Source organism: Mugil cephalus, chromosome 23, assembly GCF_022458985.1.
Source record: "Mugil cephalus isolate CIBA_MC_2020 chromosome 23, CIBA_Mcephalus_1.1, whole genome shotgun sequence".
Classification (NCBI taxonomy): domain Eukaryota; kingdom Metazoa; phylum Chordata; class Actinopteri; order Mugiliformes; family Mugilidae; genus Mugil; species Mugil cephalus.
The window spans coordinates 5,380,533-5,393,138 of record NC_061792.1 but is presented as its reverse complement, the minus strand read 5'-3'; the positions used below and the strand labels follow the sequence as shown (position 1 = coordinate 5,393,138).

The window sequence follows — 12,606 nt, the reverse complement described above, 5'->3', positions numbered from 1 at the left end:
TTTGCAGAGATCCAGGAAACCAGGCTCGAGGAATTCAATGCGGCTCGGTCGCAGTTTAATGTATGAACCCTGGATTATGCTGTTCCAGTTTGAGATCACTTCCAGTGCAGGGAGCATCTCAGTCACTCGGAGCCAGCTTCGTCTCTGTGGACTGACATCTGTCAGCGGGTAAGTTTGATCAACCATTTAAAGTCCCAGTTAGAACTCATTTGAATTCAAGTTTAACGAATGTATAGTTTTCAATCTTTACTTGTACATTTATCATTAACCCATTAATAAAAACACCTGTAGTCAGTATTTAAATCTTTTCAGATAAGTTAAAAAATATTTTTCGATTGAACTGATTTATTTAAACTGCAACTTATCATAAATGTACAAACTGTTTAGAAGAGTTGTTCTGTATCCATATGACTTGTGGTACAATGACCTTTATAAAATGCGATTTATTTCTAAAGAAGGCTTCGAGAAATGTCTCGTGGGCCAAAGTATTCTGTCGCACATCTGGGTGTAGAACAGACTCTTTCGGGTTTTCGCTGGTGGCAGCGAACATGAAACATGCTTGTAAAAAGACGCGTGTAGCCCTTCTCCTAATTACTACGCGTTATTTACATGGCAGCGACGCATTTGAGCTCCACAAATGCTGCAAATGTTCTACGACTGCGTATTAAATGGCTACATTTGATTGACTGGGTCAGATTGGAGCCAAATCTCAGACATCAGTGGAGTGTTTTGTAGTGGAAAACTGTTGTCCAACGGGAGCAGGCTGCATGTTTGGAGCCAGATGTTTGGCACCGTAAAAGAGCAAATATCGGCCCGTAAAGCTGTGGGGTCTGTACCCGGTCTGTGTTGTGGTTTAGTTGGGGGTTCTCTTTCCCCCCTTAAAGTCCAATCCACCTCCTCATCAAAGGCCAATTTGCGCCATTTCCACCTCTCTTTTAAATCCAGGATGTGAGAAATGATCGGAACCCACTTTATATATATATATTATCTCTACTAAACCTGAGCAGCAGTGACGTTTAAAGCCAAGCAACCACTGGGTTTGGCTGGTGTTTGCGCTCTAATTACACACACCTTTTTTCACTATAAACACACTTGCACACATGCTGTGGCCACCTGAGTGACTAACGTCTTGTCATCCCGTCTTGCGTTATGAGATAACCTCACAGGTATCGATGTTGAAATGTCAAGGTCTAGACGCGAAGGCTTGTTTTGGTGTCAGATAATTACAGGCCCACTGCTGTGAATTAACATCAAAACCTCCATTAGGCCCCAGGTGGTGTTTCTTGATCTACTCGTTGCCGCGGCAGCGACTTTTGAAAGCCCAGAGCTCTTACGATGCTGTCACTGATAATGTCATCCCCTGGCTTGGTGTTTTCAGCAGACCGCGTGGCAGTGAGATGCAGCTGCGGCCGGTTCCCAGTGAGATCTAGGTGTGGTCGAAGCTCACGCCTGGAGCCTGGTGGTGATACAGGGTCAGCGAGTGAGTTGGTAACCCCTCTTCGAGTGTGCGATGTGCGGACCCGTTCACCCCCTGTGTCTGCTGCTCTGGATCGCAGCGACATTTGTATCCACGACGCAAGGTAGACCCCACCTTGCACTTTCTTACATGTACTCTAGCACATTTTGTTTTGTGATTTCTGACTGTATGACTACTTAAGGACACGAGACGAAAACGTTCATTGTCAACAGAAAGTTAGAAAGTACCTGCCAGTAAAAATTTGGACACACACTCATTCAATTCAATCAAAAAGTGTGTCCAAACTTTTGACTGGTGGTGTACCTTTATAATGTGAGATATATTGCAAGTTAAACTCGTGTATGATTTCAAATCTGTGCCTATTTGGGTAGCAGCATCTGGCAAAAAGCTTAAGTGTCCCCCTCAATAAAAGTATTTTGCAAAAAAACGGCAAAGATTGTTGCACAAATATGTCTTGGCTTTACATAAAGTCAATGAAAGTCACTTGGCTTCTCACTTCTACTTCTATTTGTTCTACAATTTGCTACACCAGGTAAAGTCGTAGCCACTGCCAACGTGATCGCAGAGGTAGGTCACCCCCTCACGCTCGGGTGCAACATCACCATGGCGAGGGGCGAGACCATCCACCAAGTGCGCTGGGTCAACAAGCACAACACGCCCGTCCTGGCGTACAGGCAAACCGAGCCGGTGAAAATCAGCCACAAAGACAATAACGTGCAGCTCGCGGCCTCCCACAACGACGCCAGCTACGTCACTTTCAACAGGGTGCGGGCGGAGGATGAGGGCTGCTACCACTGCTACTTCGACGTGTACCCCACGGGCGCGCAAGAGGCCGTGACGTGCATCAGCGTTACCAGTGAGCATTTGAGACTCTGAATCCATCTGTTTACTCAGGAATGTGAAATACATTGTCAGTGCTCTTTCGCAGGGTGTTGACAATACGGTAAGGTCTACTTTATGATAATGTGTTTCGGCTTTTTTCTCAAAGTGCAGGATGAGAAAAATCTACCTCCTCTATTTTCTCTTCTCATGGGTGACCTTAATACTCTTCCATTCCATTCTTGATTGACATAAGATAGATAATAGATGGATTATCTATAGAGAATAGATTTAGAATGTTTTCACTATAGTTCTGCAAATTAAGCGTCTCCATCTGAACAGGAAAGAAAGCCACTCCACCCAGTCGGAGCAGGCAGTGCTGCTTCCTGTTAGGATTAAATGCACACATTGTAATTACTCCGAGATTCCTTGCATACTGTTTAGACTGTATTTGAAGGAATCCGCCCCCACCTCTAACCACGCAACCACGTCCTGTATCGTCTGTATCATGGATGAAGTTTCTTTCTACCAGGTAAGGTGCACCTGGACGGAAACAAGACGGCCATAAGCGGGAAGCAGGCCACCCTGTCCTGCTGGTACGGCCTTCCCGAGCGGGTTCGCCAGGTGCTGTGGAGGAAGACGGCCGAGCAGGGCGACACCGTCACCGTGGCGTCCTACACCAAACACGGCCACCAAAGGACAGAGGAGCAGTTCAAGGGCCGGGTCAGCCTGAGCCGAGCCGTGGGGGACACCCAGCTCACCATCCGTCCGGTCCAAACGGAGGACGAGGCCTGCTACACCTGCGAGTTCCACACGTACCCGGACGGCACCAAGAGAGCGACGGCCTGCCTCACCGTTTATGGTGAGACCTTTATTTCCTAATTACCAACCCAGCTGGAAATCTTTCATTTTCCGAGGAAGACGTGAAATGTGTAAGAGTCTGTGGAAATATACTGAAATCCTGCCAGCACACTGCTTCTAGGAGGGATTTATAGTGGCGGTAGGCCGAAAGGAAATGTGTGTGCAGCTTTCAGATGTAGCTCAGGAAAGGGAAGCTCTGTGTGTAAACAAACCACAGGCAGACCTGAGGTGAGGGGTACTAGGTGGGTTATTAAACTACTGTTCTGAGCAGGAGATTGGCCTCAGTGTCCCTAACCAACATGTTTTTTCCCTCTCTGTGCTGCTACTGTGCTAGAAACACCCAAAGACTTTTCAAATAAGCAAACCTTCCACGGGTATGCGCTGATCATCCTGTGTGCATGTGTGTTTGGAGCGATAATGAGGAAGGGGTGTCACTGAAGGGAAAGTGGTGATTAATTTGGGATAAATCCCACAGGATAAGTGCTGCACTGTTTCCCTGGACACAAGGCCTCAGTGTGTGTGTGTGTGTGTGTGTGTGTGTGTGTGTGTGTGTGTGTGTGTGTGTGTGTGTTCTTCTTGCTCTGCTGAACAAGCTTTGCTTTTGTCTGGACTGACGGAACCAAATACCCAGACACACACAGTCAGTAAAAGCTGCTCCGCTTCTGTTCTCTGTCTGGCTTTTGTTTCCATGTCGACTTGTGCCACTATGTCCTCGGGGCAGAGGGACCTCTGATAGACAGGCTGCAGATATAATACGCAACACCCGATAAGACGAGCCCAAGTAAACATTTTTACTGTAGCAACATCTAGAAGAAGTCACAAAACGCTAACTTTTCTGCCCCTAGTGTTGCCCAAACCGGAGGTGAGCCATGTGACCACGTCCCCGGGTGTCACAGAGGCCAACTGCACCGCCCAGTCCCGGCCGGCGGCGGAGATCACGTGGGACGCCGGCGACGACAACCGAACGCTCGGGCCGCCCGTTACGTCCACGTACGTTCAGGGCGACGGCACGACGACCGTGACGAGCACGCTGCTCTTCCAGTCGGGGCTGCTCGCCGACATGTCTGTCAAGTGCATCGTGCACCACCAGGGTTTGGAGAAACCCATGACAGTGTCCCTCAACACAAACGGTGAGGAGATGGATAGGGCCAAACTTGAGGGGACTCATTCTGAATACATATGTCGCATAGACTCACTGTTACTATCTAAATTTGCGCCGCAGTGCCTCCAGCCATGGTCATCCTCCTCTCGGTGTGCGGCGTGGCGGCGGTCCTCCTCCTGTGTCTGTGCGTGTGTCTCTGCAAGTGTTTCATCTGTACCGACGGTGAGTTCAAACCCCACCGCCTCCCATCTTCCTCTCTCGGAATAACTCTGGAAACCTCAGCGCAGTTGGAATACTTGGGCAAACGTGTTTGACAGCAGCTGGGTCACACTCGTGGTTGGTGGTTTTTCTAAAGACCGTTGGGGAAATGCAGGGATTGTGGATCATAGTACCTTAGAGCCTGTCATCAGATTTACTGTAACTCCTTTTATGGGAGTGTCTGAAGGTCTGCCCCCCGTTAGGTTCACCAGTTTCAGTAATCCAGTAGGAAAACATGGATGAATATAGAAAGTTCCTGCAGAAGGCTGAGGTTGTTCCAGGAAAGTGTCACAGTCTGACATAGATTTTCTCTTTATTACAGAATGTGTTAGAATGCAGAGTAGTGTTTACTTTGCAGCCTGTTGTGTTGCTTGCCAAGTTTGGAGTACGTCTTGTCATTAGAGACTATGATGAAGTGCGTCCTCTGGTTGCATAAACAGAAAACATCCTGGTATTTATTAGACCCAGATGCTGACCGGCAGCAATCGGATTTGCAACAAGGCTGATCAGCCACAACATAAAAACCACCAAACAATGAGCACCATTGGCAATCTCATCCAGATGCAGCGTTTTTCCGTGACAGCAGCATGTGGGTGTTCCTGGCATCTTGGTGCCATGTGTTCCCCCAGATAGAATACACATGTCATGAAAGAAAATGAGATTGATGTAACAGAACTGGAGATCGATATGGATTTTTTAGGGCCGATACCGATTTTTTGGGGCCGATACTGCTTTTTCTCCCTCCATTTACATGATGAAAATGACACAATGATAACAAATGTTACCAATAGAGAACACAAATATCGGCCCGATATGTCAATCTCTAGACTGAAACAACTTCTTTTGTTGCTCAGTGGTGCGGGTCTGGTGCTGTGGAGGTCAGCATGGACGTTCTGATTGCTCTGCAGTTACACATACTAAACACACTGTGACAAAGTGCGTGTTGTAACACTTCCATATCAGAACCAGCTGCTACTTTCTTTTGCATTGCAGTAGCTTGTGTATTAGATCAAGCCACATGAGTCAATTTTCACTTCCCGCGTCCATTGGTGAGCCATGACTCCCCATGACCCTGACTCTGTTTTACACCCTTCTACTCCCTTGGACCACTTTTAATAGACACTGACACAGCAGAAACAGCAGCAGTTTTCATTTTGTCACCTCTGAGGACTTCCTGCCCAGTACATCCCACCCACTGACTGGCTGGTGATATATACTGACAGTGTGAATCACTGGTGATCAGTCATTCGTGATGTTATGGCTGAAAATGGCTTAAACATTACTGGGTAACACAAATATGATTCCAGATTAAGGGCAATGTTGATGCTCACTATATCCGCTTCATATGATAACAACTAAAACTTGGTAGCCAACCGTTGATGGTGACTATGTATGGGTTTTTTCCACCTGTAGAAGAAAAGATAAGGTCTGTATTCACACACCCCCGTGAAATACCTCATGTCACCAGGAAACAAACTCAGGAGGTCAGCTCGCAGCTACTTTCCACACTAACGGTGCAAGGGTGGATGCTCGCAGATCATCACTGACTCCTGTTAACGCCTTTCCCACAATCCTCTCTGGCCGACATGGAAACAGTGGCGGCGGCGCCATGGACCGCAGCCAGTTTCCCCTTTATCGCAAATTTTCTGCACGCCAGGGAAAAGCAAACGTACGCGTCAATGACAGAAGGCTTGGCTGGCCCTGGTGTTCCCGGTGGCCAAACAAGAGTCGTAAAGGAAGAAAAACAAAAGTGGCGCTCCTGTGTCAAGGCCACAGCAGCCTCGCGCCTGCTCTCCATCTTGGCATCGTTTAAAGTTTAGCTCAAGAGAGATACCTCAAAATATCTCGTGTTTTTCTGCCAAGCATTGAGTTATGTGTTTCTTTTTTTCCTCCTTCCTTTGTTTCCAACACAATGTAAAATCAGACGTCTTGAAGATGAGAACTCACTGACACATTGCGTTTATTCATACTTGACTCCACGCCTCGTTTTTACAAGCTCCAAAACCAACTTTCACCCACACTGTGTTGCACATAACAGAGGCCTCAATCACGCTGTTGGTTTAGGAGTGTTTATCTCAGATTATGATGGATTGTCTTGTGTAGGACTTGAAAATAGATTTTATCTTGTGAAATAAAGCTCCCTGCTGCTCCAGACTTCGCTCGAACCACCCTGCAGATCCTGAGCAGAATAACAAGTGGTTGCGCTGATTGTCTTGAGTTAGCAGGCAGAAGAAAAGAGACCCTCTTTCTCAGTCTAATCCCTTAGACGGGGAGGAAGACAGACATTAGAGGCCTGGTTGAGGGAGCAGGGACAAAGTTGAAAGGCTGCCCAGTTGATAACAACGTCCCCTCTCACACTCGACTGTACAGACACACACACATACACACTGTATCTCCCAGTCTTGGCCTAGATGAGATGTTCCAGGAACACAGGCTCTTACTGTGATGTGATTCAGATTGCAGACTAGGGCTGTGATGTCTCCAGTCCTCTGTGCCTATTTGATAATTTAACACTTCATGATTGTCCCGCAGATTAAGCAAGGCTCATCATTGACATCAATGTAGTTACTCTTGTGGTCACAGTTGAACATTGGAGGGGAAAAAAAATTACCTCCTCTTTGCATTTGCGGCCATATTTGAAAACCCTCCTGTGTAGCAGCAGTCTGAAAATAAAACTCTGTGTTGACAAAAGTCTCCGAGGCAGAGAAACCAACTACGGACCCACGAAAAAGCTGTCATGTCTGCGGGTGAAGGCAAACCGCGAGCCGGCCACAAATAGACCTCTGTGGTTCCTTTTGAAATTGGCGGGCAGTGTAATTCAGCTTCTGTCTGCTTCGATCGGAGCTGGGAAAGAAAAAGCTGGGGTTCTTCCAGGAAAAATGCTGCTGGTCTATTTATGGCCGAGTTTCCATGTTTTTTGTTATCCAAGGACTAAAAGGTTCAATGGTGACAAGAGATATGAGCCAGTGTTTTCGGTAGCATCTTTCAATCTGTAGCAAACCCAGGAAGTAAAGGGCAGGCGCCACATCCGGTCCAACACACAAACGTGATAAATCAGACGGAAAACACATCTCCTAAGAGATTAGAAGGAGGGAAAAGGAACAAAAGGTTAAAGGAAACACAACTTGGTGACAGTGACACCTGCTGGTCAGTACACCACAAAAAAGACCTATTTTCAGAATCTGTTATTAACTCTATAATGACTCTATAATGTCATTCTTTGCTGTAATTTTCTTTTGACTCACCTATAAATAACTCACATTGTTGCTACATGTAGACTGAGGTGTGGCACGCACTTAATTATGGTTGTGGTATTCCTGCCGTTTGTTCGTGTGGTATTTTTTCAATGGGAGTGGGTGTTTTGGGAACTATGCATGTGAGTGTGCACAGACGTGTATGTGCTTGCTTTATTTATTTTTGCATTCCTGTGTGGGATTTCTATCGAAAGAATTCAACCTCTGCCCATCACATTACGTACGACATTCTTGCATTCAGAAACTCCTTAGTTTTATTTTCACTGTACATCAGCTTCCAAATCACATCATGATGGGCTGCGCGCCATTATATTACTGCTACAACTTCAGCTAAAATGGCTGTACATTATGTGTAACACTTTGCCCACATTAGCATGCTGAAGTTAGTTGTCAAACAAGGTAAATAAACATGTTATGTATGGTCAAGGCAAAGTGTTCATTTCAATTGACACTTCCAACTTGCTAGTGACTTGGTAAGCTAAATGCTAACACCTTCAAATGCTAACATGGCTATATTTAATATGTTTGCTTACCTTGCTCACAAATCCACCAACCATGTTTAACCTCCTGAGGCCCTGCGTCCTCATATGGGGACACTTTTTTTCCCCTTGTACTGATAAAGAAGGGTCAATACATGCTTACTAACTTTTCTAGTTTCATATAACATGGAAATTTAACAAATTCATGAGTATGCGTTTGAGGACGTTGGGATTTCATTGTTTCCAATTGTGCTTTTGCATGATAATAAACAGTTCTATATTTTGGTACACAGTTTTTTTTCAAAAACTACTGCCAGTTCAAAGATGATGATTATTTTGTATACCTCTTAGGTCCTACTAATGCCAAATGCATAAAGATCTTAATCTTATCTTAAAATTCCAAACACCATCTTGACCACCTTGAGTTTATTAGACCAAAACTGTCTTCACACTATTATGTGGTTTACTAGTTTGCCTATGTAAGTGAGCTAATAGTCTTAACTAAGATAGCTAAACATGTAAATAAACACGGTAAACTTGTCACGTTAACATTTAGCTCACAACGCCACTAGCGTGTTTCATTAAAATGAGCACTTTGCCTTTGTTAAACTAAAACTGACATGACATTATGTGTTTTACTTTGTTTGCTAATATTACTTAACTGAAAAGAGGCTAAAATTAGCGGTTAAGCATGGAAATGAACCAAGGTTTGTTAGCATGAAGATGTAGCGCTTACTTATAAAGCAATGTAATCTACTTTGTAATCTGAAATTAGCATTTTTATTGGAGTAATATTGTTGTCTATTTTAAGGTCATTCAAACTGTTATATTTAGCTGTTTAATAACTTTAATGTATGTTCATGTATATAAATATATATTTAAGTTTGTTAACTTGGTACATAAAAGTAACTGAATAGTGTATGTGTATAACACTGTGTCCCAAAAATCTGATGTCCGTCCTGATCAAAGCCAAAATGTTTGACTTTTTTACTAATGAAATCACAGTAGCGCCCTGTCAGGATGAGGGCGTAACACCCAGATAGGACATGTTGACTACCGCTGAGGAAATATTGCGTGATTAATCCAACATGAGACATGAAACATTGTGGAAAGTTTTTTGCTGGTCCTGGGACAAAGGTGGCAGGCTGACCAGCTAACTGTGCGTTTCTCTCTGTGTTTGTCCAGACTGATTTGGAGTTTGGCGCCACCGCTACTTTGATGAAGGTCCAGCGGAGCTCCGGGTCTGACCTAGCTGCTCAGCACCGTGCCCTGCAGCTCACTGTGCAGAGGGAGGGGAAGGGAAGGGAACAGGGCTGAGCCGCCAACACTGCTGGTTCTGCTCCCGAGAGCTAGTCCAGACACGGATATACTACGAAGTAAACAGAACTAAAACACATTATTTAATGCTAGATAGATAGCACATTTGGGATAGAACAGTGACTTTGATTGTTTGTGACGTTTCTTCTGATGAGAAAAGAGTTTCGGAAAAAAACAAGGCTTTCAACCTTAAGTTGTGTATATGAGTAAGGTTGGACCTCATGCAATAAGTTATATTTTAGGTAGATAAGCTGGAGAAAGTTTTCAATTGAGCTTAATCAAAACTGCTAGCTTTTCATTTTAAAATCTGCCCAAGCCATGAAACTTTTCAAATCTCAGATCATTCATAACTAAACTACCAACAATTGAAAGTGGAGTTGATCGCGTACGCTTTGTTGCAGTTTAATGAGGTATAATGCTCAGATTTAACCAGACCTGGAAACAACCTCGCAGCTGTGACGAGATTTTAACTGAAACACAAACATAGAACTGAAATAACCCAAACAGCTCTGGCCTCGGGTGAAAATTTAGTCTTCCTACTGAGGCTATACAATTTCAAGGCCGTTTAAGGTGGCTGAAGAAGAATTTAGGATTGCTGTGGGATGCCAACATGGCCGTACGTGGGCTGTTACGTCACCTGAGAGCTCTTTTATTTGTGGTGGTCAGATAAAGGAGCAGCTGGATTAAAAGGGTTGTCATTTTGAAGTTACGGGAAAGCCAAAAGGAGCGCAGGGACTGAACTTAAGATCTGACGTTTTGGTGAACCAGCCCAGTGTGAGTCATGCTGGAAGGATGGTTTGAGTGGGAATGGTTTGTTATGTATAGCTCGAATGTGCGGGACAGAGAAGGGCGGTCGACCTGTAACCGCGGTGTGAACGCCATACCCGACGGCTCCGTGGCAAGATGTGAACCACTGCCTTCATGTTTGCACTGGATGTGAGACAGACTGAAGACGTTTGCATTTCTTTCTTAATGGTTGTCATGTTTACATGTGTCTCCATTGTTGTACAGAGGTGAACTGTAGGGAGCGTCAGTGTTATTATCTTTTTATTAGGGAGAACGTTAACATAATCCTACAAAGGCTGTGTACAGTGTTATTAATTCTGCAAAAAGATTATATATTTTAACATCTAATTTTATAGTATCTGTATATAGCCCATGAAGACGGTTTAAATATTAATAAATGCCATCACTGAAGGTAAATCAGCTAACCTCCTCTTTTATTTTTACTTGAGTTTATTGTTAGTCATTTTGAACTATATTCACTTTTTTTTTCTATTTGTAAAGATCATGAATTGTTTGAGTTAGAGGCAAATCAGCGCTGCACTAAGACATAAAAAACTTTATCTGCCGTTGTAAGAATATCTGAATAAACTGAAATAAATCCTTTAAATTTGTGAATGTGTGGCTAGCTTGGCGTCTTGCGACACCGTTGGGGTGATGATGTACTGTATGGAGCGATGTGTGTGGTTACGCTACACGATGGGAGACTCATTTCCACCACAGCCCACGGAAGTGACTTTTATTTTTATTTCACCCGCACATCCTGTGTCTTTGTGCTTTTAAGTAATGATAATATGTGGGAAAACCAACGCAAGCAGTGAAATATTAAAATTAGCGCGTGTATAAGTAAGTGAGTCAGCTCTGAGTCAAGTTTCGTGTCAAAATAAGATAATTTAGAAATCACATTCTTAAGCTCATAGTGAGTTAAAGCTCAAAGGATGTTACTCACGGTCATGGATTCATACTCAACCGATAGTATGATGAATTATGACTGGAACAAACGAGGCTTATCTGGAGGAGACTGTGCTGTTTCATTGCCAACTACACCATAAAAGCATGAGGAAGATTAATGCTTTGTATAAGGATTACTCAACTTCCCTTTTTAAATATTTTTTATAAGATCACAGCTTACAATTTACAACAAATTATTCACATACTGTATAAGTTGCCTTTAAACTGCAGTATACTGGCTCACCACTAGATGGCGACTTAAATTACGTAGCAAGTTTTTAACCTTTCCATTCAGCTCATTTCTTTTTGGTGCACAATTTTCCCACCTCCGCTCTGCTAAAATACTATAATAAATACAGTATATGTTAATGAGCGTACAGCACAATAACACACACACACACACACACACACACACACACACACACTTCCTTTCCTGTTGCACAAAATGGACAAAAGTTCTATGAACCTGAACCTGCTCGTGTCACATGGCGGTTGGTGGGTGATACGTTCACTGGGGTGGGATGTTTGCGAACAGTATGTGTGTCTTGGTTTGCAGACGATGCAGCAATGTACGTCAGCTTTTAACACTTTCAAAACCACAGAGGTAACACATCCCACAGGCCATGCTGCTCTGCAGGCTTCCTGCAGCCCCGCTCAGCTTGTGGGACCCCTCCTTTTCACTGCCTCCCCCTTCACTCACACGATCTGATTTCTGTGTTTCGGGGAATTAAATTAATGCGGTCAGTTTTGCCAACTTTTTGTCAACACTTGGTCCCTCTTAATGATAATGTTGAAAATCTTATCTGATGATCATTGTGGTGACAGCCACAAAATCATTGAAGGTTCACAGCCTAATCCAAAGTCATTTCTTATCGTTATAAGTGTCTGTCTGGTATTTACATCGCAATTATTTTACACATTATTTTATTAGTTACAAATAGTGGTTTCCTTTGTCTGTCAAGTCACTTTTGAAGTGGTTCCTGTTTCAGACATACATGGCTGGAGACCGTTAGGAGGAGATTTTTGGTTCATTTTTTTTTTGTTTTTTCCCCAATGACTGCATTTCTAGTTTCAGTCTAGAATGAAAGGTGTCACTTCCTGAATTTGAAGTCTCAGAGAGTCAACCTTTAACTTTGACATGTTTTTCCCCCTCATACCTGCTTCGTGTCTGGACCCTGTTGTTCCCCGTACGTGCACAAATCCGGGTTGGAAAGCTGACGATTGGATACAAGTGTATGGTGTTAAACTCATAGCCTGAGGTTCAAACCTTATTGATGAGAGATTATAATAGTCAACAGTGAAAAA

At 43.9% G+C, this 12,606-nt stretch overlaps 1 protein-coding gene across 2 annotated transcripts; it reads left to right on the top strand.

The window, feature by feature from the left end:
- LOC125000542 (OX-2 membrane glycoprotein-like) lies at positions 1 to 10,964 on the top strand. 2 transcript variants are annotated; one of them, XM_047576039.1, is made up of 7 exons: positions 1 to 168; positions 1,379 to 1,580; positions 2,010 to 2,333; positions 2,829 to 3,158; positions 4,003 to 4,287; positions 4,380 to 4,481; positions 9,436 to 10,964. In XM_047576039.1, the coding sequence occupies exons 2-7, from the start codon at positions 1,511 to 1,513 to the stop codon at positions 9,438 to 9,440; spliced, it is 1,116 nt and encodes a 371-aa protein (XP_047431995.1). In that variant the 5' UTR covers positions 1 to 168; positions 1,379 to 1,510; the 3' UTR covers positions 9,441 to 10,964. The 2 variants fall into 2 exon arrangements, with proteins under 2 accessions (XP_047431995.1, XP_047431996.1); XM_047576040.1 differs by having other exon boundaries at positions 6 to 168; positions 1,382 to 1,580.
- The last annotated feature ends 1,642 nt before the right edge of the window (positions 10,965 to 12,606 follow it).